Genomic DNA, 27358 nt, shown 5'->3' with positions numbered 1-27358 from the left:
TTGTTCAAAAGGTACCTACTTACTTATTTTTCTAATTAAAATAAGCTAGGTACCAAGGATTATAATAAAAAAGTAACAACGAGCATAGTAAAAATGGGTTTTATTTAAAAATAACTACTTCGTATGCTTACAATAAATAAATAAAACAATAGTTTATGGTCACGCCATGCCTTGTGGCGGCACCTGGCGTACAGGGATGTAAGGCTGCAACTCAAAAGGCGCTGGCTGTTTCTCCCTCTCTTCTAGCACCAGGTAATAACTTCTTACGATGATCATACAAATCAGCAGCGTAACTGAAAATAACAAGAAAAAATGTTATGGCAGTTCACTTTTCGGAGCGTTGTAGAAGACGCGTTGCAGAATTATTTTTAGGTGACACAACAGACAGAATGCCATCCTCTTACTTATGTAAGTAACCCACCCATTGTATTTATTAATTAAGTATTAAATTGTATTAAATTAATTAAGATTAGGTAGGATAATTATGATGTAGGTTTTTTACTAGAATAGTTTTTTTTAAATTTTAATTGTTAAAATAATTAAATGTAATACTTTTAAAAAGGTAATTAAAATAAAATTTTGCTCATGTGCCCTTCTTGATTTTTTTGTGTTTCAGGGAAACTATTTTGAATATTCCCGCAGAGGCAGTATTTGGTGTTCCCTAGGAGCCTCTCTGCTACCAGAACATCAGAGATCCCTCTCAATAAAATCTACCAGCCTTCCTTTAATAACTAAATACTTACAAGACCACTTAAGCACGGGCAGCGTAGCGAAGAAGCCCATGAATACGAAGGTGACCACCACCAGCACCACGCTCAGAGCGAACAGAAACATCACCGCCTTGAAGTAGAACCGCAAGTAATGCGGCTTGTCCTGAAACAGACCACGTAAAACATATGTACATGCAAACAAACAACCTCAATCATCATCGTCTGCCGAGCCTTTTCCCAGCCATGTCGGGGTCGGCTTCCAGTCTAACCGGATGCAGCTGAGTATCAGTGTTTAACAAGAAGCGACTGCCCTATCTGACCTCTTCAACCCAGTTACCCGGGCATTCCAGTACCCCTTGGTTAGACTGGTGTCAGACTTACTAGCTTCTAACTACCCGTAATAACTGCCAAGGATGTTCAATGTTCAAACAAACAAAGTCAATGTAAAGTTAAATAATCTAAACAAAAACTTCCTACAACAATAGCTTGATATCGGAAATAGTAGATGAGATAATCTTATCGCGACTTTTGTCTGGAATACGGTTTGTTTAGCATAATTTTTATTTTTCATTTTTACGATGCCGCAGTAAATGTTAATGTGTCATCAATAAATACCAGAAATCATGGGTATTACGCGTCGGCCATATCTGTGATTATACCGGATATCCTTTGGTTCTACGTTCCACTGTGGTTCTACGAAATATTTTTAATAATATGAGTGAGACTCAAAAATATCTTAATAAAAAATAAAAAAATGCAAACCCAGGGTAAAACAATGTACTTTTTGAAGAAAATCTTCTATTGTCTGATACACCACTGACCAATGTTGAAAGAAAGAAAACATTATGAAGTAATCTAGACTTGAGAAAAAGAAGTTCTACAACATTACCAGACTTGAGCAATCGGTGTGATCGTTGCACTCTTGCGCATGAAAGCACAAAGCAGTGGCACAATACGCTGTCGGATCATTAACCCCTGTTCTATACGAGGATCCCTTTATATTTATGGCCTAATTAGGTACTATAAATATGAATCCGCAAGTAGTTTCCGGGGTCTGCAATTTTATCTGAATTTTACTTTAGACACATCGGAAAAGTATTTTTAGCCTACAATCGTTTTTATAGTATCTTAAAATCTCCAGATGTAACCAACCAGGCCAAGTCTGGCCAGAATTTAAAGCTTCTCAAAATCTCATTAATTTTTATCGGCTAATGAAAGAGATATACAAACATGGACATCTTAATCATAAATAGGTAGGTACTTACAGTATGAGTCCCAATCACCAAAATAATACTAATAGTGACATTAAACAGGAACACTAGTAGATAGTAGGCGAAGGACAGGTACAGGCCCAGTGCCGCCCTCGCCACCTCGTTGGGAGGATGCTGCGGGTTCGGCCTGTCTTTGCTGTCCTGGACAAACTCCGACACTTTGAAGATTGACCACGAGACTGTGGCCAGCGTTAGGCAGGAGGCTATCTGAAATATAGGAAAATAAGTTTAGGGGTATGTATATCATTGAGGATTTCGATGAGCCTTTATGTAGGTAGGGGCAATGCAAGGTTTGTGTGATACCATCCGACTAGCCTTCTCCCAACTATGTTCAGTCTAACTGATGCAGTCCGAGTACCGGTGTCTTGCATGAAGCGACTGCCTATCTGACCTACTCAGTTTCCTGGGCAACCTGGAGTGGAGGAATGGTTATCAGACTTTCTGGCTTCCGACTATCCAGAGGGATTGCCAAAGACCAATTTTATTGTAGGTAGAAAACAAAAAAAAAAGAGGGAACTGGCGAACATCGTACCTAACACAAAACGGTTGTTGGTAATCTATTTGAGTCTGACACTCTCTCCTTCTGCTTCTTTGGGACGGGTGATTTTATGATTTTCCATACTATAAAAAAATTATCCTAGCCTTCGGAAACTTAGCTACTAAATTAAAATCTATACTAATATTATAAAGCTGAAGATTTTGTTTGTTTGTTTGTTTGAACGCGCTAATCTCAGGAACTACTGGTCCGATTTGAAAATTTCTTTCAGTGTTAGATAGCCCATTTATCGAGGAAGGCTATAGGCTGCTTTTTATCCCGGTACGGGAAGTAGTTCTCACGGGATGCGGGTGAAACCGCTGGCAGAAGCTAGTATGTCATAAAACTTGTTGCTAATCACAAGAAAGAGGCGCTCCAAACTACCTATAATACACTACCACCAATATTCAAATCAAAATAGAGGTAGGTAGGTAGGGCCTACTTCCAAAATAATATCTAAACAAAAAAAAATACTCACAATAGACACATATCCAATGAGTAACACGCCAATCTTCAGAGGAATACAGTAACAGCACTTATTGTACCTCGGCAATTCGAAACCCATTGTCACTTCAGCCACTTACACTTTGTTTTCAAATTATAACATTTACAGTTTCACAAAAAATTGTTTAGAAGACTCGAAGAGTATCGCGTGCGTCGGGTTTGTTTCTGATAATAAGTTTAACCAGCATTATCAGTTATCTGATAAAAGGTTGATGTCGATAACGATGACCAATGAACCATTAGGAAATAAACTGTTTGGGTATCACCTCGATTATTTTTGGGTGTATTTTTTAGGTTATTGTGAAAGCAGTTTATCTGATAGGAACGCGTATGTTCTTGAGTTGTGTTTCCTAAGTGTATGTGTCCTTAGCGCTTGATAGGAACTACCTATATATCTTGTGTATTGTCGTCACTGTACTACATAGGTAACTGCACCTTTTGTCTTATCTTGGGTATCTCTGAATGACACAAGCCAAAGTAAGTAGCCAAAGTATGTAGGTGAACATGTGTGTTTGTAACAAGGTGCAAGGAGAATTCTCAAAATGTAATTAACGAAAAATTATTAGGATTTTTATTTGAATATCGCACGACACAACATTGTGCAACGGGCGAATGCCCAGCAAAGCTTATGTTTGGTCGAAACATAACATCTAGATTGGACTTAGTGCTCAAAGATAATTATAATTATGAAACAAACAATGACAATTTAAAAACAAAAAGTAAAATTAGCATTGGGGATAGAGTATGGGTTAAATGGTATATAGCTAGAAAGGAAATAGGTATGGACTTTAGGTAAAATAATTAGACAAATTGGTAATCGGATGTTCGAGATATTCGTTGAAAACTACAATGTTAACTGTAAGAGGCATATTGATCAACTGAGAAAATATACAGGTGCGCGCGAGACGAACGGCTCGCGTGCTGATGTCGTGAGCCCCTCGCAGTCACCACCGCCGCCGCTCCTGCGCTCGCCCTCGCCAAAAAGGGGGCCACAGTCGCCACCAACAGTACCGTATGATAAGGAACAGCAAACTATACACGCCGAGGAACATGATAGTGGGGAGGAGGATGAGTGGGCTGAGGCTCAAGACACAGCCGTTGATGATGAGCAAAATAATTGTCCTGTCATTGAATCAACAAGGTCTGCAAGGCCCATTCGTAGTTGTAGGCGTAAGATTGATTATAAACTTTTAAATGGATAAGTTACCGCGCATTAGGTGAGGCAGGTACAGGCCGTTTAACGTACTTAGACTAAGTATATATACCTATATCTATTGCTGTAACTACTGTGTGTGTGTCAATTATTAATAAGGAAATAGTTAAGTTTTATAATAGTATTAAGCCTTATTAGTTTCACTTATTGTTAAAAAAAATGTAACTTTGATAATAGTGTCGGAGGAGTGATGTGTATGCGTGCGTTATCTGTGTCTGCCGCAACTGTCAACTGTCAGTGAGAGGTTAAGGCGGGCTGTCACAAAATAAATGAGCATCGTGCCATGCAACCATAGAAAGTCGTATTATTTGACTCGACAGATCAATTACACACTACATTAGATGAGATACGACTGATCCCCCTACAGATCTTACCTGGTATAATAAAATTATATCCGGGTACAGGAAAAAGGTCTCAAGGGACGCGAGAGATCTTCCCCCGTTCGGAGCATTATATGAACGCCCTCGACAGAGACATTGAATGACCAAAGTGGTACTCATTTAATTAATCTAAACTAATACTTGTTTCTATCCTTACAATACAGAGGAAACATACCAACTACAAAACTACTGAAAAATTCTTTCACATAAGGAAAGCTACACTCTTCTCGAGTACCTAAGTCATAAGCTATATTTTATTTCGGTACGGGCAGCAGTTCTCACAGGAAGCGCGCGGATGACACTGAGAGAAAACGGCTGGCATTCAATATCTACGTTTAGTTAATAAGGCTCTGTCACTAGCAAGGATTTTATGTCCTAAACACGTACAAAATGAAACATTTGTGACATCACATTGTATTAGATAGTGTAGGATCTATTGTCAGCGACTCAGTCGCAGTCGCACATTGATCTTTCAGGCTTTTTTTCTTTTTTCTTCTTTTTGCCGTGTTTTTCGCAAACGCATTCGGATGGCGGTGTGTCGTCGCAGAACGCATTCATATCAAACTTTACACCTTCGTCGCAAATGTCCACGTAGTAGCTGTACACGACTATGAAGCCGTAGAACTCAAGGACTGTGGAAACGTAACAAATTCATTATTATTTAGTGGTGGTCCTTAATTAATGACGCACCCCATAGGTCTTTGAAACGTAGTCTATTTTTTCCCTTATGGACATTCTAATTTCGAAAAAGTACCTATGTTCAGACATATTTTTATATCATAGCGGTGCCTTTCAGAGTGGCATGATAAACCCTTTATTTTGATACTCATTTGCAGAAAATCCCTCAGTCCTCAATCTGGATGTAGGTATTATTAACGTTTTAAATGTATTAAAAGACCTGGGCAGGTGATAGAGACAAATCCAATGACACCCTCATTAATTGTCTTTATCCATTCCGCCGTTGTCATAAAAATCTTTGCAGTGGGGTAAAAATACGGGCAACAAATTAAAACGTTGGTATACTCACTAAGAACCATGAGGTACAGTAGATAATATCCAGTGAGAGCGGTATGCGTGATGCTCAGCACCACGAATAGAGAGAGCTCAATGAGCCACGTGCAGAACCGGCACACCAGGTACTGGTTGACGCGGTACGGAGTATCCTGAGACAGCCATATACAATAATAAGCGTGATGGATGGACAGCGCAAAAAAATGTGATTCCAATTAGTCCGCATTGTAGATTGTCAAAAGATATTGGGCACGTATTTCTTATTTTAGATCATAATATAACGCAACAAAGAGTGGGGTCTAAATGACGTCACGTCTATATTTTTATACTAAGACGTGACGTAGCACAAAATTCAATCCTGTTGTATCTTCGTTGTTATTTGTTTGTGAGAGAAAAGAAAAAATACGTGTCCATTATTTTAGGACGACGATAAAAAACGGACTAATTACTTTTTTTATTCGCCATGCCTGTTGAAGAAAAATATCCGATTTTGAAGGAATTATTTGGATTAGGATTGAATTTATTCCATAAGGAACTCTTGTCTTGTGTCTTTGCGACCCGACTTTGAAAGGGTTTGTTTGTAAGGTCAGGACCAATCTTGGTTGCTTACTTCAACGTTATTGACTTGTTTTTACACTCCCCTTTCCATTTGGGTATCTTTTCGTGATCGGCGAGAACAACCGAGGCAGGTAGGCTTTATATGGGAGTTTAAATACAATCTAATACATACGTAATAAATTCCTATCCCCAAGTAAATGGTAAAGATGCACAGGAAGCACTGGGTGATGATGAGGATTTCTTGCATGATGAAAATGTAGAAGAAGAACTGCTCCAATGACTTCGGGACATAGTAAGACGATGTCGAAGTTGCTGGCAGGAACGTGGTTATCATCGAATTTAAGAAGAAACCCAGGAAGAACAGCGACCGGCACTGCACAATTAAAATGAGTTTAGGGCGAGATGAATGCGGTCGGTTTATTAGGTTATTAGATTTATTTTTTGTAAACCATCTAGAAAAAGGTGTCCGTTACCCAGACCAGATGTTGTCGACAATGGTCATTTGAATCTTATAGATAATTAGTTTTGCGGATTCTGTAATTGTTGTGCACATTTATAAAGTTGCGCTTATAGTTTTTCAATTATTTCACAAAAACATTTCCTGCTGGCGTAACGTTACGCCAGCCAGACCTTTTTCTTTCTAAAGGGAATATTTAAATAAATATTACCTATAAAATTTGTTGTCTGGATAAAGTAAATGTCTTCGGTTGCGAAGTTATTCGAGATTTTGCTGGGGTAACGTTTTTGGTTTTGCTAGATCTCTGAAATGGTTAAGCGGATTCTTATCATATTTTGTACATGACTTCCTAGGAATTAGTTTAAATTTGTTCTGCAATAATAAAACCAAAATAATGCATATCTTAAAGGTTATTTCATTAAATGAAAAACATTTCAATTGGTCCCAGCACTCTTAATAAGAAGTCTAAAGACTTATTTTAAACGTTATTTTAAAGCTTGTAACTGCCTTCAAATGTATGTGAAGTTTCAGTAGTAGGTATCCTGTAAGTATTTAACAAGTTATGATGATATTCAGTTCTTCGCGAGCACGGTTTTGATGCGCGCGGTGTTATTTGGCCACTGGATTGGATATATGAACTGAATGTTATGTCATTTTTTAGATCAGTTGTATATCAGTAAAATTTCAGCTCAGTACATTGGATAATTAATGAGATAATACGATTAAAGTCATTAGGAAGTGAATGACCGTGGTAACCTGACCAAGTTTAGGTGGTTACGAAAAAGCGAAAAATATGTGCGCAACAATTACAGAAGCCGCAGCACTAATTATCTATAAGATTCAAATGACCATTGTCGACAATATCTGGCCTGGGTAACCGACACTAGAAAAAGAAGCTCCTTCTGAAAGAGGTCCGTCGACTTCACTTTGGAAACGGACGACTTTCAATGCTATTTTGAGGTGAACCAGGAGCCTAGGCATTTTTTTTAACGACGTCAAACATCATCAAAAGACCCCTTCTCCGCTGTGGGTTAGCAGCGGTGAGGGAGTCTCAGACTCTTACTGACTAAAAACCGTCGTGTTCCGTCGTAGGCCTTTTATGAACCAGGGCCGCGGCAACTCTTTCGAACAATCCCGCAGCCCCGGCAAGCCTAGGCAATCGGTCCTATTTCATGTACTTACTTAGCCATTTAATTGATTTAATTAGTTAGTTCAATAAATGAAAAGTATAAATGTTATTAATTACCACTGTCCATATTAGTATCACAACACATCCGGTTTTTAAAGAATATAGCAGAAGAAAAGTCATGACTGTCGGTAGATTCACATTTATATTGGTGCACATTTAGATTTGTTTTGATAATAATACTTTACTTTTAGATTTAATAAAATTCTATAAAAGATTTATTGTCAAATATTAATATTCCACATTTGGCATGTTGGCCATGTCTGACATCCATAGTGTAAAAGGTTTTTTTTTCATAAGTTCCCTATCTCAGAACAATAAGTCCCTATTCTGTGAAAAAGGAGATTACCCCCAATCTCCTTTTCCTGGGCTATCGGCGATAAAAAACTAAAATTCAGATACAAAAAGCGTTATTTTTTGGTTTTGTACACTACGGGGGTAGAACTTCGTAACAGTAATTCTAGGACTACTCTAGTTCTTCTTCTTGTCGATACTACATCCGTAAGTCGGTACCACAATCATCGCTAGTCGCTGATAGCCCAAGGTCCATAGAAACTTGCCAATTGTCCGTTGTGAAAATGACCATGATATTAGCCAAACTTTAAACTTTCGTACATAGGGCTCTCACACAATGCGACGCGATGCAACTCAATTAAAAAGCTAGTAGTAAAAGCTCCGACAAAAAAATAAGAATTGCCCTTACTCAAAATACTAAAGCTACTGACTAAAATACTGACTTTCCGACTACTTTTCTCCGAATAAAAATTATGAAACGACCGAATGAGATACTAAAGTCTTCGAAAAATAAACATCACTGTTTGTTGCTATAATACTTTTCTACCAGTATAAATTACGTTCTACTGAAAACTATGCCTTGTAATTTTTAATCTTTACTTGCCTACTATTAATTCATAAATTACCTTTCATATTTCATAGACTTGGTGCCATTTTAACTTAACATTATACTGAAAATATTATTCTCAGTGGTTAAACACTACTTTTAAAAATGTACTTGTACTTTTACTTGCTTCATATATCATAAATTTTACTTACTACGGGTATGCTTCGATATCGGTACTTATTTCAGGTTCAGGAAAAAGTTAGAATTAAAGTAGTATTTATGTTTTAATCTAAAGCAAGTAGATTTGGTTTCCCAGAATATTTTTAACCGACTTCCCAAAAAAGAGGAGGTTCTCAATTCGGCCGGTATGTTTTTTTTTCTATGTACCTACATCGATTACGCCGAGGTTTATGGACCGATTTACGTGATTTTTTGGATTTTGATGCAAGTTGCAAAAATATGATTATTCTGTCAAAACCTCTGTTGTCGGTAACTTAGTAATTTTGTCGGAAGTTCAGTATTCTAGTCGGAACTTTAGTTTTATTACTCGAAAATCGAATTTTTTTAGGAGAAAAGTTATTTGAACGTGCTGAGATTTGTAGTTAAAATTGATATTTTTTGTCGTTTATGTTTTGGATTTTTTTGTCGGTAATTCATTATAACGCTGGTTAATAAGAATAATAGTCGGCCACAGATCGCTGGAACCATTATTCGGAACGTTTTCGGAACCATTATTATTATCCCAATTAAAATATGTCATCAAACCTGTGCTAATCACACGGGGCGCTACCACCAATAGGTATTCAAGGTTGTAGGCATGGGGCAAGGAGATAATAAACTCAAAAGCTCTTCAAATTAAGATATGCTCACCCTAAAATAATCAAAACATATCTTCATCAGCTCTCAACCCATAGTACTTTCGAGTCAAATAGTTCCCATTATGATTAAGTCAATCATAAGCTACTTATATTTTATATTGGTACGAGCAGACCACGCGGGAAAAACGGCTTCGTTTAATTAGTTAGGCTCGTTTACACGCAAGGATTTCTGTCCTCAAAGGCATTGGGCGTTGATATTGAAGATCTATCTAAGAAATTAAAACAATATTCAAAATTTGATGAAATCAATAAAACACGCGTACAGAATGAAACATTTGTAACATCATATGAATTAGACAGTGTATCTATTGTTAGTGAATCAGCAGTCGCAGATTGATCTTTCAGGTTTTTTGGGTTCTTTTTTCTTCTTTTTGCCGTGTTTTTCGCAAACGCATTCGGAGGGCGGTGCGTCGTCGCAGAATTCATTCATATCAAACTTTACACCTTCGTCCAAAATGTCCACGTAGTAGCTGTACACGACTATGAAGCCGTAGAACTCAAGGACTGTGGAAACGTACAAATTAATTATTATTTAGCGTTGGTCCTTAATGAACGACGCACCCCGTAGGTCTTTGAAACGTAGTCAATTTTTCCCTTATGGACATACCAAATTTCGAAAAAGTATCTGAGTAGGTATGTTCAGACATATTTTTTATATCATAACGGTACCTTTTAGGGTGGCATGATAAACCCTTTATTTTGATACACATTTGCAGAAAATCCTGCAGTCCTCATTCTAGTTTTATTATTAACGTTTTAAATGAGTTTAGAAGACCGGGGCAGGTAATAGAGACAAATCCAATGACATTCAGCCAATTTAATTAGAATTTTTGCAGTCGGGTAAAAAATACAGGCAACAAACTTAAATGTAGGTATACTCACTAAGAACCATGAGGTATATTAGATAATATCCAGTGAGAGCGGTGTGCGTGATGCTCAGCACCACGAATAGAAAGAGCTCAATGAGCCACGTGCAGAACCGGCACACCAGGTACTGGTTGACGCGGTACGGAGTATCCTGAGACAGCCATATACAATAATAAGCGTGATGGACAGGTCATACAAATTGTGTATTTCTTATAGGAATTTAAATACAATTTAATACATACGTAATAAATTCCTATCCCCAAGTAAATGGTGAAGATGCACAAGAAGCACTGGGTAATGATCAGGATTTGTTGCATGATGAAAATATAGAAGAAGAACTGCTCCAATGACTTCGGGACATAATAAGACGATGTCGAAGTTGCTGGCAGGAACGTGGTTATCAACGAATTTAAGAAGAAACCCAGGAAGAACAGCGACCGGCACTGGACAGTTAAAAATGAGTTTAGTGCGAGATATTGGGTTATTAGGGATCTTTCAGATAGAGAGCGTTCGCGCGGTCGAGCCTTCAAGCGGTCAGTTTTGCGTTCGAGCTCTAGTCTACTTCTTCTATTTGACCGACGCGGTGTGAGCATGTCTATGTAACGTAATGTAACAGAAATAACTCAAAACTGACCGCTTGAACGCTTGACCGCGTAACCGCTCCCTGTCTGATAGATCCCTTAAATTTCTTTTTTGTAAACAACATAGAAAAAGAAGCTTCGTCTAAAAGAGGTCCGTCGACTTCACTTTGGAAACGATTTTCAATACTTATTTTTAACCAGGAGCCTAGGCTAGCTGTCCTATTTCATGTACCTATGTTGTATATGTTGTAGCTATTTAACTAGTTCTCTCTGGACATGCCAGATCCACTATGAACTTCGTCGGCGCTAATATTTTGAAGGTCCATAGGAAGAAGGCTTAATACCTGGCAAATCGACTGAAAGCTACGAAATCTAAGCCTAGAGGTATCAACTGGCTAGCCTTTAAATACGGGCTTGTTATTATGCAGTAGTATGAAAAGTATAAATGTTATTAATTACCACTGTCCATAGTAGTATCACAACACATCCGGTTTTTAAAGAATATAGCAAAAGAAAAGTCATGACTGTCGGTAGATTCACATTTATATTGGTGCACATTTAGATTTGTTTTGATAATAGCTACTTTAAGATTTAATAAAATTCTATAAATGATTTATTGTCAAATATTCCACATTTGGCATGTTGGCTGTGACTGACATCCATAGTCCATAGCGTAAAAGGATTTTTTTTCACAAGTTCCTATATCAGAACAATAAGTCCCTATTCTGTGAAGATGACCATGCTATTAGCCAAAGAGTACCTACATAGGTAGGCTCATTTTCATATGGTTACTTGAGTTACGCAACAACTTATTTTCTGAGACTAACTCTCCAACTGACTTATTAGTCAGTTAGGATAGTATTTCATTATAATGAAATGGCTTAGCACGCGACGACGGTATGAGACCAGCACGGCATGTCGTTATTTCCTTGGAAGATGGGTGGACATTTAGTAGCTGACAAAACTTGTGTCTAAAAACAAACTCTTGCACCATCCCACCAGGCAAGTTCTGCTGTGCTGCTGCTGCCGCTGCGGCCGCAGAGAACCTCAAGCGGCGGAAATATAGTGGCCTTATCGGAAACTATTTTTTCGAACCGTTTGGGGTTGAAACCTTCGAGTCCGAATGCCCACTTTCTATTTAAAGAACTCTCTAAGCGGCTGGTTGACGCTTCTCGTGACCAGAAGGCTGGCTATTACCTCGGACAAAGGATTAGCATGGCGACCCAACGAGGTAATGCGGCCAGCCTCTTGGACACGCTAGGGACGAACTTATTTATGCTTTTTAGTTTTAGTTTTTTTACTAGAAAAGTTTTTAATTAATGTGTTAATATTTGTACATGTGGTTATTAAATAAATAATTAAACAAATCTTCAAAAACAATATATAAGTAGGTATGTTTTTTTATTAAACACAAGTTATGTAGAAAGGACTTTGATCGTATTACGCCCAACCGGACGTGGATATTTTTAGGATAAGAACCACCTACAATTTGGACAGTCTTAGGAAAACAGTAAGTACGCAAATATACAATGACTAATTTCGCGCCTGGCTTGGCTTTTCGCGTAAATGATGAACATTCCATCGATATTATCATAATAATGTAAATCCACGCAGATGCCCATATGCACAGATTAGTGGAACCTTGAAACAATATAATTATTGTAATTGTTATGTTTTCGCGTGACTGATTATAAGCTGTGAAAAATTATTTTCAAAGCCACATTGGAATGATTATGAATTGAGTTTAGGTCTGTTGGAAGCAAGGAAGAGCATTGTTAGTAGATAGTATTCATAACTCTGAATTTGAAGCACTATATAGTACCCCACCGCCCACCCCACCCCAGCCGTAAGTGGTGGATCAGACGTTTCAAATAATACAGATTACCTACTGGAAAGTGCAGAAGTGAGAACCACACACTCAATAGATATTTCAAACATTACGTAATAATCTCTTTTAAGTTTCTTCTTTCGTAATATATTCTTTTTTTTAGGATGCCAAAAATCAGCAAAATGACCCCTCCCGCTGTGGGTTACCTACTTAGCAGCGGTGAGGGAGTGTCAGACTCTTACTAAAATCCGTCGTGTTCCGTCGTAGGCCTTTAATGTACCAGGGCCGCGGTAACGCTTTCGAACAATCCCGCAGCCCCGGACCTCAATTAAAGTTAGTTGTTAAATTGTTGTTCAGGAACTAAATAGCAAAAATAACATTAATTATTTACATGGGTAAATCTTTGGATAAAACAGGGTAAATTCCGAAATCCTAATAATATTATGATGTCCGCATGTAAACAAAAATAATACGCATAAAATATAAAAATTCCGAGTAATGCAAAACAATAACTTGGGAAGTCGAGATAATGTGATGTTCCAAGTATTTTTGCTTAAGCGATAATTAGGTAAATAATAGAAATACATTGAAGTTTTTATGCAGTATTCTAGATAAGCTTTTGTACAAAGCAATCAATGAATTGCGGACAATTATTATTTCTCAGTAAAAACAATTAGGGTTGATGCTTTTTTCCGGGAGGTCAGTTTGCTATCAATATTATCAGTGAAGAGTAATACTGTAAATAGCATTAATCATCAATTTATTTAGATTCTTATGCTCGTTGGGATAGAGTTGAAATTATTTTTGAATCAGTAGTGTATGGAGTTTCCGTCAATGTGCAGTTTAGCGATTGATGTGATCCAGAATATGGTAACCGCCTTATTTTATAAGTAATTGCTTTATATCCCTGTTTATATAATTTCTCGTTTAATAGAACTAAGTAACTGGCTTATATTTGTGTAACAAAGATATACAATCATTTCAAGTAACAATGGATGATACATACATCTTAGTTTTACAGAATCGGTACCTAGGAACACAATTTACAAAATACCATTTTCAGATTCTTTAAACTTTTTTATGTGTTAGCCGCATATTGTCTAAAAAAAAAGTAAAAAAGAATGTACCTACTCAAAAAAATGCATTTTAAATATCTCATTTTATAAGCTACATCTGTAAGCAATCATTTTCTAAACCTCTGTAAACTTTTCACTTACCAAATTAAAGTGACATACCACGTTGTAGCGTAGACCAGCAGCTCAAATGTCCGGCACAGTCAGTAGGCAGACATCTCCATTAGATAAATACTCTGACAAATAGCTTGAACCACCAGTCTTGACAATAACCCCGTATCGTGCGCGTGTCAAACGTCCCATTTAACGTTCCGTTTAAAAAAATACATAAACAAAAATGTATTGCGATTGGCCGACATTAGGCAGGTGTTGCTTCTGCATGCCTCTAAGAAGAGGTGTGATCACATTCGGATATATTAACCTAGTGAGTATTTTTTTTTTGTTTTTAAGTTGCGTCGTAATTTTTGAGGATGTAGCTAATCTTCTTGAATTTTGGACGCCCACTGTGCTTCTTGTGGTCTTGTCTGAAAGTCAGATTACTACTGTAGCTGTTTACGACTTCCAACATGATTCCTAAGTAGTGGTAAATTTCAATGTGTCTATAGAACTTCTAAACACGTTTTCTCCTAGTACTTAAAGTGCCGGTAAAGTAAATCAGGATATTTCCGGTTTCGTTGTTTTGTTTTTGCTGAAAAGTTTATAAGAATCTGTAAGCACTATTGCTGTAGGTCTATACATAGATGGAGCTACTAGTCATGTAAGTAAATAAAGTAAATGTTCCACTGTAAGGTCACGGACTAATAATAGACACATATTATTATTAAATAACAATGACAATCGTATCGTTGGAACCAGATGAAAATTTAACTAGGTTTGAGTATAAAGCAGTGGGATGCACATCGACGGTAATTACTCTTGCTGCGAATCATCATAAAAACTCGGATTTCAGAGGTCTAGCCGTCAAAGCGTTAGAAAAAAACGTATTCTAATACAGCGGTTCCCGAATTCTTTTGGCTTCGGAACCCTTTTCGTCTCACCATTTTTCGGCGGAACCTTAGCTTAAGAAGTAAACTAAAGACGTATATACACTTAGGTACGGCTCGTGGCGCGTGGTAGCGCACCAAATGGTTATATGGTTAGAGACATATTCATTATACTCGGGCGTAGCATGGCCACACGGGCCAGAAAACAATTTAGCCGCCCTTGACTTTGTGTATTATGTGAATAGTTTTCAGTTTGAAGACTGACAAAGTAAACGCTAAAAGAAATAGATTGGGTTTGTACAGGTGCGAGTGCGATTTTTTGTAACTAAAAGAAGAAGTTCCAAGCACCCTGTGGTAGCCGGTATCGCGAGCAAAGCGAGCGCGAATTTTTTTTAGTTTAATTACTTACACAAAATAAACAAAACCACTATAAATTAATAAGGTCTCAAAAAGTACAATATCCACACAAAAAAGGAAATGCAAATGAATGAGTAGCTAGCGAAGATAGCGCTATTGCTTTTTCTGAACCAGAGGAATAAAAAATAAACATCAAAGGAAACCTCGACTTAAGAGCGCGAAATTTTTTCGGTGTTGGATACTTGAGCAATTAAACGAACATAAAAGCATCACACGTAACATGGAGTCGCGAGCGAAGCGAGCGCGAAATTTTCGGATTCGCGGAGGTGCAAAAATTGGAAATAATGTCACACTTTGATTCATGATAAAAATAGCCACTAGAAAAACTCGTATGCCGTGTCATTTCACGTCCTGTCAAATGTATGAAAACGTATAATCCTGGCGATGAAATAAGCCCTAAAATTGCGGTGATTTTTGGCCGACTCGCTACCTACTTTTGCCGATTGCCGAAGACCTGGAGGTTTTGAAGTTAATCTACAATTTGTAAAAAACGGAATTAAATTATCTGCTGCCGTGGCCTTCCCCCGCCACTTGTCGCGAACTCGTACTTACACTCCCGAGTGGTACCCACCTACATGGTGGCTAAATGGAATTTTGGAATGCAATATTTAAAACAATTTAATTGAAAATTAATAATAATTTTATATTGTCAAAAGTGAAACGATTTACCATATGGAAATCTTGAATTTTCCACGGAACCCCTGAGGGCCTGTCACGGAACCTCAGGGTTCCGCGGAACCCCATTTGGGGACAGCTGTTCTAATATACCTAGTAAGAATTGTATACATTGATTTGAGCCTTGATGCCTGAAATATGTGGATGAATAAAAAAAGAGCAAGTACCTATTGGATTAAGATTATTCAGGCAGGTATCTGATAATTACGGCAAAATAATAAGAATTTTATGTAGATACATTAATGTAATTAAAATTACCATTATTTGTCCGGAAAAGAACTTTTAAATATGTATGGACAGCTCCCTAAAAACGCCCCCATTACGCCCATATCTTCCAACTTCCTACTGGCATAAGTAGAAAACAAGTCCTATACCTACCTACAGTCACAAAAAATCAACTATTTGGAGTTAGTAGGTACCTATTTGATCAATGTGTGTTTGTAAACACAACGAGAAGGCGGGAACTTTTTACTATCTTTCAAGTCTCGATCTTCTCAAGATTTCCTGAATAAAGTTCCAGTATAAACTCATGCATTGCATTTCCAACAATATTCATGTCAATGAGAGTTCATCTCCCGAGTCTTTCCTCAACTATGTTGGGATTGGCTTCCAGTCTAACCGAATGCAGCTGAGTACCAGTGTGCCCCGAGGAGTGACTGCCTACCTGACCTCCTCAACAGTTATCCGGGCAACCTCATACCCCTTGGTAAGACTGGTGTCAAACTTACTGGCTTCTGACTACCCGTAACGACTGCCAAGGATGTTCGATGACCTACAGTTTAACGTGCAATCCGAAACACAGTCATTCGTGTCCAAGATATACTTAGGAAGTACATAGAAACATAGAATAGTAGCATATCGGTACTTGCCTGACCTAATAATCGATCCCACACACTCATACTAGCGAAGTTGGTTTTTTGTCCAGTCGGCTACCACCATTTAATATTAATGTTAATGGGATGATTATTTATTTATCTTTATGCGCCTATATATGGACGTCATTAATCTTAATCCTTTACAGATTTTCAGTGCATTCATGGTGGGGATCTACAGTTACTCCGTTCACGCAGACTTCGGTTTATTTGCGATCTACCACGGGACCAGTGTTGGTGTGTCAATACCTGAAGAAGTTTGTGTCTTCATCTACTGCGTGGAAGTCGTGTTCTCTGCCGTCCTGCTGTATGGAGCTCATAAGGTAACTTTTTTATATTAAGCATAGTTTACACAATGCCAATAAGACTGGCACCCTTCGCTGACTTGGTATTCCCCTCAGTTTATACGTGCTGACGAAAATAGAGCGCCCGTCTATTTCCAAGCCACTGTAATGCAAGCAAGCGCAACAATCCGCAGAACTGGCGCCAGGAGTACTGGCTTCGTGTAAACACTGCATTAGTGCATTTTAAATAGTGGTAGGAAATTGTTAGATGTAGTGCTTTTTTGGAAATTCGATTAATTAAAGTATTCGCAACCACTTCTTTAAAAAGTCTACTAGATCCTTAAGTAGATAAATCATGTTTTGGTGCTTCAAAAAGTTTTGCAGTATATGATGAGGAATACCCACTGATGACTAAAGCTACGGAAATTTCATCAGTATCTTTACAAATTGTTATATTTCAGGAATACGAGGTAGGTAATGTATATGGTAGTGTAGCTCGACTGCTTAGGAAGTGATCTTGTGAGGTTATCAAACAGTCTTATCGTTTTGGGTTGACTTAACGAGTACACATTACGACTTATAATATCCGCTTATGTAAATAATTACCTATCGAATGAAAGCTTTGAGAATTAGGTAGATAATAACCTATTCACTTTGTACACTCAATGTAAGTCCTTTGTTAAGTATTTTTGAAAAACGTAGGTAAGCCTGCTGCTAAGTGATAAGTGGACCATCTCTCCTCTCGTTTCGCAGAAAAATATAATTTAAAAGGCCATAGGGTGCTACAAAATTTTAGGAGCAAAATGGGCATTTCGGGTTATAAGTGCTCTTTTTCCTGATCGTCTATAGTCTATCAGGTAAAATCCTTGGGTAGGTAAAACGCAACCGTTAGACGCTCATTCTAGTAGGAATTGCACCAATTATCCATTTGTGCCATACTACTTTCGGCGAACTAGAGTATGTTCAGTTTTACTCATTCTTTAACTACCTCACAACAATATGACTCATTGAATAAATTTTATATCTACCTCTTCTATGAGGACAAACCAAGTTTACTTTTTTTTAAACTGCAGCTGTGGTCAATTACGATGGTTGCCAAAATAAAAACAATTATATTGTTCAATTAGAAAGGAAATTACATTTTAACCAGGTTAATTAGAATATCCTTTAATAAAAACAAATGCCTATTGCTTAGGCACATGAGCCCATTTGGTGTTTTAAAACCTAGGTTTTTTTAGGTGACGAATGCTAACGTTCAACGGGAGGTTTATAGTCTGGATTCGTTTGGCTTTAGTCGAGATGCACCTTTCATAAATATTCAGAGGTTCCAATGAATTATTATTTCAATAATGATTTCGTACCAAATATTTCCAGTTTCTTGTCTAGGTAGTCTGTTTATCTAGAGCTATACATTATGCGCTAGAAACTTGGACTCTGCAGGCGTAGGTTATTGCCAGAGTGACGTCACACGTGCAGTGATAAAGTGCGGAAAGCCACAATTTGCTATCAGGACCGTGACGGCCATTTGTCATTCGACGCCACTTTACTGCATTATCGTAATTAATGGACAGTTTTGTTTGCCGGTGTCTTTGTGAAAAGTTATTTTTATGAAGCAATTGTGTACAATATTTCTTACTTATCATTCTCACAGTTTCACTTTCTTCCGAGGGAACTGTTTCATGTAACAGAAAATATAGTATGTTATATCCTGGTTTATTCACAAGGACAAGGCACCAGCTATCCTCGAACAAAACATCTAAACTTTACTATTAGCATTATCACCTAGGCCAGTTAGGGCTAAATCGATGATAAGTAAATTAATGAAGAGTAAAATACTAACTCCCACAACAGCAAGAGTTTTCAAAATTGGACCCAATTCGTTAACCACTTCACTGTTCACGATGCAGAAAGAAAAGTTTAACATTCGTTATGTACCTACACAAGGCTCTTGGGACAGGGAAGATATTCAACTAAGAAAAGCTGATAATGTTAACTAACACAACCTCTTCCTTTGTTACAGAAACTAATCCTGTACATAAAGACGTACTACTACTTCGCTGTGACCACGACGGTGGCATCTGTGCTCATCCAGATATTGGACTTCGCGGTCTCCGTGTCCAGTAGGATGGGTTTCTACATGGTCTTCGAAGTACTGCCTCTTATGTTCGCTGCTTTAGGTAAGTTGGAAACCATGCTGCCTTTAAAATGCTTTAGAAATTTTGCGATCTCTAAGACTGCTCTGGGCTAGAGAGTTAAGTAGAGTATAAGAGCCCGAGCCTTTACCCAACTATGTTGGGGTTGGCTTCCATTCTAATCGGATTCAGCTGAGTGCCGGCGTTTTACAAGGAGCGACTGCCCTATCTGACCTAAACCCGGTCAACGATACCTCCTATAGGTACCTATACTGGGCTAGAGAGCACAACAAGTGAATCTTCCAAGTTCTGAAAGCGAGGGTAAACTTTTCTACGTGTGAATATGGAATACCTGTATCATTTTACCTAATTAAATGCAGAAGTTCCCATTGTAGCGTTTGTTAAAGCCGTAAGTTTCACTACATCTTGATAAGTAGGTACAGTTTCACTAAAAAACATGATTTTTGTTACAGCCATCCAAATCTACCTCATAATCTTAATAAGGAGTTTGCTGAAGAAGATGGAAGAATCAGGACCTCATGGCTACGAGAACCAACTACAGCAGATCGTGTACGAAGGCAAGGTGGAAACCAATGGGGTTTACGACCCCACTGTGGTACCAGTAGATATTTAAACAATGATAAGTCATAGAATTAAACATAAGGGAGTTTTGTGAAACATTGTTGGAGGTGTAATGCTGCCAGAGATTTTGACATTTACTGAGCCCAATTCTATAGGGATCTAAGTTACATCCATTCATCTATCACAGCCCCTAGGTTGCCCGTCTTCGGACGTAGGCCTCCTCCAAATTTTTCAATTTCTAACTACTTCTTGTACTTCTTTCTAAGTTACATAGTTCATGCTTATTTTACCTACATTTGCAAAAAAAAATACATTAATCACTTCTTAGAACGTCTCTCTGTCGTTCTCTAAGCAATGTTTCATACGATATCCCTGAAAAGACCAAAGTCCCGAGTACAAGGTACTATTTATACTCTAAAATCTCGTCTTAGCTGTAGTTAATTTACGTAATTTAATTTGTAAATATTTTGTATATAGATTAAGATAAATTATATAAAAAAATGTGATATACTTACAATAAATAATTATATTTTTACTACTTGTTTTGTTTTTCTATTCTATTTCGCATGACTGTTGCATCTGAACGAACTAAAATAACATAAAACCACAGCTAATAAAAGTCAAAGGACCTATCTCCATCGACCGCATGAATATGGTATCAAATTGCCGATTTATCTCATTACAAAAGTCCAACAAATTAGGAACCCAGCCGTACTAAGAAGTAGACGCATGGCAGATTACAATTTGTACAATCCAGATTATGTCAACGGGAATAATAACCGTGATCTCATAGCGAAGGTAAACATAGTGGACTCGTGTCGACAGTCCATATGACAGCATTAGATTATGAAACAACTGACACTTCCTCTGTGACGTAAACGCAGGATAATTCAGAGGCAGAGGTCATTGAATTGTAGATGTGGTCAAAACTTTTTGAGTTATGCGTTTGTTTGAAGTATAAGTAGTATATGTCAATGGTTTGAAGTGATTCTGATTCATAGATGTAATATAATAAACAAGATTGCGCACGCTCAAAATACATATTTACGAAAATGAACTCTATTCCAACGCAATAAGGTACTAAATTTGTTGCATAATACACAGAGGCAAATCCGAGCCGAGAGGGATAGTTAGAACAGAGGCTGTTTGTCTCTTTCTAACACCTTGCCAGCATAAAAAAATGTTGTGGTCAACAGTTTTGTCTTCCCAAAAAAACAATTGAATCACATATATTTTTATCTTATTTTAACAATTGTAAGTCAACAAATTAATAAAATTCGCATTAATTTATTATACGAATAAATTATTTATATAAATTATTATTCTTAAAACATAAACAACATATTTTTTTTTTCTAGCGGTAACCCTGAACATTCTTGGCGCGTAATCAGCATTTAAAATTTTGTTTATATTTTTTGTATTAAATCAATTTAAACTATTTAAATGGTGAAAAAGTGTTGTGTTTATACTTGTAAAAGTGAATCCTATGGTGGTTGCAATATATCATTCCACAGGTTAGCTAATAATAACATTTTCGTAAACCAAACAACTAGGGTGCCCATGAATTCTTGTAATGAGTGAAAATATGGGTGATGGATTTTAAAACTGTTGTACTATTGTTATAGCTTCCCAAAAACTGAAGAAAGGCGACATAAATGGCTCAGCAGTCTATATATGAAGTAGAAATACAAAAAAAACAGTCTTCACTTCGAATCTTCCTGCTTTTATACTGCTAATTCCCGCTAATTATTAAAAGCCTTTATAAGTATCTTAAGGTCACAAACCGCGTAAGTTAAAACTTCAATACCAATCTGCGTTTAATAATCTTAGTCTTAGCAAAATTCGGATTTGTCTCACATAGCTTAATCTCATAGTCACCCTATTAGAAAGGGACAAGCCTCCGTACTAACTGTTTCACTCGGCTCGTTTTTTGGGTTTATATGCGCAGTCCTGTTTACTAATATTATGTCTATGTTCTGATTAACATTTTTTTTTTTTCTTACAAATTTATGTGTATAATTTTGAGTGATATTTTTATTTATTTTTTTGTATACGGTTCTTCAAACCATACAGACAGAATTGTGTTGCTGGGGAGTTTGTTCCACCACTTCTTCTTCCCAGCAAAAACACATAGGAAGTGGTGAAGGGCGGGCGTTTTGGGGGCTGTCTTTTGTAGATTTGACGTTCAAAAAGTGCTGATTTTCAGCCTACTTTGAATAAATGACTTTTGATTTTGATTTTTTTGACAATAGGGTGATAAGTGTAAAAATAGGTAAGAAGAAACGATGGATGGATTGTGTGAAAGTTGATATGTTATGAAAGAAATTTATTTGTGGGTTGATACTGCAGATAGAAGACTATGGAAGGAGAAAAAATGCTGCGCCGACCCCAAATAAAATTGGAATAAGGGCAGGAGAATGATGAATAGAGTAAGAAATTTTTGTAAGTCATTAAAAGTCAGTTTGCCATGTAAAAGTGGGTAATAAATAAGTGGTGTTTGTTTGCTAGGCTTTTGTAAGAACTTCTGAACTAAGTATTTATTAAATCGGTGGTTTAATTTGGTTTCAGAATATTGGTATACTTACTTCAAGGGTGGCTTATGTATAAAACTAGGTCCAGTTAGATTTATTTCAGTCTTTTTTTGCGTCTTTTGTAATTATATAATAATTAGCTAATTGTTTGATAATGGCGTCCAGGGCCGATTTCGGCCACGGCGGCTGTTCTGATTTAAGGAGATCAGCGAACCGCGCAGGACATATTATAGTGCACGAGCATTTGAGCTAATTGCGAGCTAATTGTTTATTAGTTTCGTCTAGACTTCTAGAGAGACGAAAAAGATATACAGGCAAATTTTTGTTTTCCTATAAGTAGATAGTTTCAACCTACTTCGGTATGTTTTTTCATCATTTACCGATAAAAAGCCAAATTCGCATAATATTTTCAGCCAATAATGGCCTTTGACCTAAAACCACAATAACTGTAGGTAGACACATGACAATGTTTTTATCAGCCGAGCAAAAATAAATTGTTTTACTCACTGTTGTTTTTTTAATGAAACAGTATAAATACCTAGCTTTAGGTAGGTATTAAATGATTGATAAACTAATTGCGTTGCGAACTTTTCTGATTTAAGTATGACAATCCAAACATACTAAAACGCAGGTAGGTAAGAGTTAGATATAAATACAAATACTTACATTTTTTTTTTGCTTTAAGCAACAAAATGATGAGCAACAAAGCAAGATCTAAATAAAGAGAAAATGTCTATAGAAATATAAAACCCCAGACCTTCAAAAGTGGCAAGGGCGTTATTAGTACATACTTTTGATTATTGTAGGTATACTTAGATTTACAAAATTAATAAGTGAATTACGCCCGCGTTGTTTTATTTTACTTACAAGAATTAAATAAGCTTATCAACATTAACATTTCCACCTGCTACCTTTCCATATACATCAATAATAGATAATTTATTTAAGTACCTACTTATATTTTTCACACATTATAGACATCTTGTGAGCCCTCCAACGCATAAATAGCTGTGCCATATTGCATGGTGCACTTAGGTCCTGTTTCAGCAGTAGTGTTCAAGTATTGAAAGTCGATGTTGGTTTTCAGTTTCATGATCTGACTCCTCAGCAGAAGCAAGAAGTAGGATTGCAGTACTGGAAAATGTTTAAAAGAATATTAGGGCGCCTCCAAACTTTATATTAATTGCAATGTCTTGCTCTGCGGCCGCGCCTATCTTTGCGCTTTTGAAACAGCCTTTAGTTACCTAATATGGATAATAATTATGCCTACCTAAATAAGAAGAAAAATATTCTTCCATCATTAGTCATCATCAGGACGACTAAGGGTGCGTCTACACGGTGCAAGTTAACATGCGCAAGTGACCTGCGCGCACGCAACAGAGCACGCGGATGGGTAGCTTGCTTTGGTACACGCTCGAGTCGCTGGACCCGCACGATTTTAAGATGCATAATTATATACCCTGCATATGTGCTGCAATAGACGTGCAGACGCACCCTAACGTTCTAGGAACTGGGCGACCAATCCATGAATTGTCTACAGCCATAGCATACACCATTATAAACTATTAAGTAATTTAATTTAGAATTGAGGACCTACGTAGGTATAGTAGGAACATATCACCTATGTTAGCAGTATCAAAAAATATTGTAATACGTACCGCTGCTAAGAAATATGTTGAAAAAGTTGATTTGCAGCACCATGCGCCCATGGATTCCCTTCATCATGACGAAGCCCATGACTATCAGGGATATAAGCGTCAGCACCCACAACACTATGTGGTAGATGTAGTAGATCTGCAGCAGTTTCACGTTTTTCTGAAACAAAATATTGATGGATATTAGGGTCACTGACCTCTGGTGTTACCTGAAAAATCTTTGTTTGTATACTTACCTACTGTACCAAAGTCGGAAAAGGTGGAAAAAGCGTTAGGGTCTAAACTGGGGATGGTTAATCCCAACGTTACTAAGAATGCTATCACACAAGCGAATTTTATTACGCGGCAACGATCGGTTCCTATGGGCAGTGTCGCGTGTATACGAGCGACAACAAATAAATTGACAACCGTTAGTACAAACGACAGTACCCGAAACTACGCGGGAGAAATTTTGCCGCGCATACATAGACGAATGTAACAATATCCGCTAGTAAGTAGGTGCTTTAGAAAGTCGTGATATACTTAATTATTATGTATCTACCTAGTTTAAAATTCGTCATAACTTCTCGATGACTTCAATGACTCACCTTATGACCACCGACGACGAAGAGGGTGTCCAAAGCGAGATTAATCGCGACAGTGACTAGCACCAAGGCCAGGACATATATCTCCAAATAATCACGATCATCGCCCATCCTCACGATCTTCTCTTCCAATGCTAACAGCAGTATTAAAGCCGTAATGCTGGAAATGGTCTGGAATTTAAAAAAAACGTGTTAAGGGAGATAAACTACACCAATACATAGGTACAATAAAGAGGAAACAATTTTTGGTTTGTTTCCTAAATGCTCCGAAAGTTCTGAACCGACGAACACGTCATTTTTATCACCATGTGCCTTCTTGATGACCAAACAAGGATCAAAATTGATACATTTACTAGCCAAAGAAATACAAAGATACCTATTAAGAAAATGTACTCACCAATTTGATATATCCCCATACCAGCAATCCAAATCGTAGCGGCAAACAGAAGCAGCATTCCGATAAAACTGGCAGATCCATGATTAAATTTTAAAGACCGACAATTACAAGCCTAATTTCAACCTCAATGTACCTATAGAACTACAATATCCATAAAATCTTAGGATAAGTAGTTATTAAAGCAAATTAGTTACAAATATGGACTCTTGAACTTACTTATTAATACTAATTTATATTTAGCAACGTACGCTGTTTAACTAGTAGGCACGTAGTCGTTAAAAACGAATGAAAACTATATTAGTTCACGAAGTGTGCGATTACGATTGTCTATGCACATTTGTTTGTCAAGTACCCACAGTACCCACTTCTAAATAATCGATGATAAAATGAGCCGTCTTATGAATATTAACTGGAAGTGGTCCTACCTTCATCTATATAATGAGTAGGTAGGTATGTATATTATTTTAATAGTTGCTGAAGTGTCGTCATTGTTTTAATTTAGATTCCACATTAAATCAACTATTATTGTTGTCATATTTAAGACAAATCCTTTACTTACCTCTCAGCAAATTATGTTCATAGGAGGTACTTATAGTTTTTATTCGTGGCCTACTTCGTAAACTTCTAGGTAGGTTATTTTATTCGAATGTACGCAATACCTGCTGCTTCTAGTTCTCTTATACGGAGTAAAAGAGATAAAATACATTTGGTAATGTTAATAAGATAGCCTCTCGATGCAAGCTCAGCTACATCTGTATATGGTCTGGAAGACGACACCAATAACTTAGGCAGACCTATCTGAATGAAGGCTTACTGATGTGGATTTGATTAGAGAATGCGTCATCCCACGCATATTTTCAATCAAAAAAAGGTAAAAGGTAAGTAGGTTTATGAAGGAAGGTACCTTTTTTTTAACGACGTCAAAAATCATAAAATGACCCCTCCCGCTGTGGGTTAGCAGGGGTGAGGGAGTGACAGACTACTGACTAAAAACCGTCGTGTTCCGTTATCATCCTCCTGCCCTTATCCCAGGGCCGCGGTATCTCTCACGTACAACCCGCAGCCCCGGATGCAGGAAGGTACCTGCTTCAAAATAATTTCATAGAAAGTTAATGCCGGTCGAACCGATATTGAAACCGGAGCCTATACTAAAATTAGCTACCAACTTAAGTGAAATTCTTGTGTCCATTTCGACCGCGCGGCCACCTCATAATTTTTGATGAGACTTTGCCAGGAATTAGTAGTAATTTGTTACTTTTCACTCCTCTTTTCCTGAATTTGTTACAAAAAAAACCAAGACGCTATGACAAAGAACAGTTGGCCGCTAGAACCGCCACTTGCCGTAGTCATCGCCCGTGATTACTCAGAAACTATACAATGCAGATAGACGAATGATACATCAAAAGAAAGGTCTTAATCTGTTAAATTTGTTAAAAAAATAAAAAAAAGGTCAAAACGTAGATTTATAAACAAAAAGTTATGCAATGTTAAGTTTTCAGGTTATGAGTAGGTAAGTATATCACCGTAGGTACCAAATTAATAGAGGCTAATGTGATATAAAATTAGTCTTTGTTACAGCGAAAAAAGACAAAAAAATACTAGAAAGTAGGTTCAATAATATGTTAGAGTCGTTTTTAGTTGGCCGCGCGGACGGCAATATGCCTAAAATACAATTTCGTTTTTCTCGTTATTAAAAGTAGGTTTAAGCTTAATTAGAGTACTAATCGATGGGTAACGTAACCTAGTTTGAATAAATATAGCGAATTTAACTGCAGCATTCATATTTTAGGAGATATTTACAAAAACACAGTGGTATGAAACTGTATGAGAGTAGGGTGTCCATGCATTTTCACATATTCGAAATTTTCGTTATTCACGTCTTATTTTTTTAGGGAGAGTGCATACTTTATAAAAATCAAAGTCACAAATAGATAGAAAATATGATGCTCAGACTCCACTTTGTAACTTTTGAAATTCCATGTACAAGGTAATCTAGTAATGAGCCAAATCTTTTCTCTTAAAATATCCACCCATTTGTACTTAGGCAGTATTTTATATTTTTTAAATGGAGTGCATGTTCTCAAGTCATTTCTTTTATACAAGACATTTAATGGTTGCATTTTTTTCCAGTCATAGATATCTAATTCGAACTTGAAGTTTTTTGTATCGTTTTCACTATGATGCTGATTGGACTCGACATGAGAATGTGATATTTTGGATGCAGTTCTCGGGCTATTGCTTGAGGATGATAATGAGGATGACGAGGACGGACATACAGTTCGCTGCTTGCATTCAGTGTTTAGAAACTCCCTGAAATTTCTTTTCAGTGACATGTAAAGAGCTGCTGGTGTCA

At 37.2% G+C, this 27358-nt stretch overlaps 5 protein-coding genes across 5 annotated transcripts; 1 reads left to right on the top strand and 4 right to left on the bottom strand.

Annotated features, from left to right (window-relative positions):
• Positions 1-85: 85 nt before the first annotated feature.
• LOC124636320 lies at positions 86-3362 on the bottom strand. The gene is made up of 4 exons (XM_047172368.1): positions 2995-3362; positions 1976-2188; positions 744-873; positions 86-293 (listed from the first exon to the last, which is right to left on the bottom strand). The coding sequence occupies exons 1-4, from the start codon at positions 3079-3081 to the stop codon at positions 160-162; spliced, it is 564 nt and encodes a 187-aa protein (XP_047028324.1). The 5' UTR covers positions 3082-3362; the 3' UTR covers positions 86-159.
• Positions 3363-5025: 1663 nt separating this feature from the next.
• On the bottom strand, positions 5026-8050 carry LOC124636471. Its single transcript, XM_047172573.1, has 4 exons — positions 7886-8050; positions 6355-6555; positions 5641-5776; positions 5026-5245 (listed from the first exon to the last, which is right to left on the bottom strand). Exons 1-4 carry the CDS (start codon positions 7982-7984, stop codon positions 5061-5063), a joined length of 621 nt encoding a protein of 206 aa, XP_047028529.1. The 5' UTR covers positions 7985-8050; the 3' UTR covers positions 5026-5060.
• A 1813-nt stretch (positions 8051-9863) lies between these two features.
• LOC124636548 lies at positions 9864-11550 on the bottom strand. The gene is made up of 4 exons (XM_047172678.1): positions 11452-11550; positions 10654-10854; positions 10427-10562; positions 9864-10048 (listed from the first exon to the last, which is right to left on the bottom strand). The coding sequence occupies exons 1-4, from the start codon at positions 11548-11550 to the stop codon at positions 9864-9866; spliced, it is 621 nt and encodes a 206-aa protein (XP_047028634.1).
• A 2584-nt stretch (positions 11551-14134) lies between these two features.
• LOC124636598 lies at positions 14135-20376 on the top strand. Its single transcript, XM_047172757.1, has 4 exons — positions 14135-14317; positions 16990-17163; positions 19145-19301; positions 19730-20376. The coding sequence occupies exons 1-4, from the start codon at positions 14231-14233 to the stop codon at positions 19888-19890; spliced, it is 579 nt and encodes a 192-aa protein (XP_047028713.1). The 5' UTR covers positions 14135-14230; the 3' UTR covers positions 19891-20376.
• Positions 20377-22866: 2490 nt separating this feature from the next.
• On the bottom strand, positions 22867-25351 carry LOC124636384. Its single transcript, XM_047172462.1, has 4 exons — positions 25006-25351; positions 24612-24779; positions 24028-24184; positions 22867-23503 (listed from the first exon to the last, which is right to left on the bottom strand). The coding sequence occupies exons 1-4, from the start codon at positions 25084-25086 to the stop codon at positions 23334-23336; spliced, it is 576 nt and encodes a 191-aa protein (XP_047028418.1). The 5' UTR covers positions 25087-25351; the 3' UTR covers positions 22867-23333.
• Positions 25352-27358: the final 2007 nt, after the last annotated feature.

Source organism: Helicoverpa zea, chromosome 14, assembly GCF_022581195.2.
Source record: "Helicoverpa zea isolate HzStark_Cry1AcR chromosome 14, ilHelZeax1.1, whole genome shotgun sequence".
Taxonomy (NCBI): Eukaryota; Metazoa; Arthropoda; class Insecta; order Lepidoptera; family Noctuidae; genus Helicoverpa; species Helicoverpa zea.
This window is presented reverse-complemented; position numbering and strand designations above follow the sequence as displayed.

Bases quoted from the DNA above. Each gene is read 5' to 3' on its own strand.
- LOC124636471 (XM_047172573.1), bottom strand. From the start codon at position 7,984: ATGTGCACCAATATAAATGTGAATCTACCGACAGTCATGACTTTTCTT. The intron at 6,556-7,885 runs GTAATTAATAAC...TTAATTGTGCAG, and splicing joins TGATACTAATATGGACAGTG to TGCCGGTCGCTGTTCTTCCT. The intron at 5,246-5,640 runs GTGAGTATACCA...ACGTTTCCACAG, and splicing joins ACTGTACCTCATGGTTCTTA to TCCTTGAGTTCTACGGCTTC.
- LOC124636598 (XM_047172757.1), top strand. From the start codon at position 14,231: ATGTATTGCGATTGGCCGACATTAGGCAGGTGTTGCTTCTGCATGCCT. The intron at 17,164-19,144 runs GTAACTTTTTTA...CCTTTGTTACAG, and splicing joins TGCTGTATGGAGCTCATAAG to AAACTAATCCTGTACATAAA. The intron at 19,302-19,729 runs GTAAGTTGGAAA...TTTTTGTTACAG, and splicing joins TCTTATGTTCGCTGCTTTAG to CCATCCAAATCTACCTCATA.
- LOC124636548 (XM_047172678.1), bottom strand. From the start codon at position 11,550: ATGTGCACCAATATAAATGTGAATCTACCGACAGTCATGACTTTTCTT. The intron at 10,855-11,451 runs GTAATTAATAAC...TTAACTGTCCAG, and splicing joins TGATACTACTATGGACAGTG to TGCCGGTCGCTGTTCTTCCT. The intron at 10,049-10,426 runs GTGAGTATACCT...ACGTTTCCACAG, and splicing joins AATATACCTCATGGTTCTTA to TCCTTGAGTTCTACGGCTTC.
- LOC124636320 (XM_047172368.1), bottom strand. From the start codon at position 3,081: ATGGGTTTCGAATTGCCGAGGTACAATAAGTGCTGTTACTGTATTCCT. The intron at 2,189-2,994 runs GTGAGTATTTTT...CCTATATTTCAG, and splicing joins TCATTGGATATGTGTCTATT to ATAGCCTCCTGCCTAACGCT. The intron at 874-1,975 runs GTAAGTACCTAC...GGTCTGTTTCAG, and splicing joins TGGTGATTGGGACTCATACT to GACAAGCCGCATTACTTGCG.
- LOC124636384 (XM_047172462.1), bottom strand. From the start codon at position 25,086: ATGGATCTGCCAGTTTTATCGGAATGCTGCTTCTGTTTGCCGCTACGA. The intron at 24,780-25,005 runs GTGAGTACATTT...TTTAAATTCCAG, and splicing joins TATGGGGATATATCAAATTG to ACCATTTCCAGCATTACGGC. The intron at 24,185-24,611 runs GTGAGTCATTGA...ATTTTGTTTCAG, and splicing joins TCGTCGTCGGTGGTCATAAG to AAAAACGTGAAACTGCTGCA.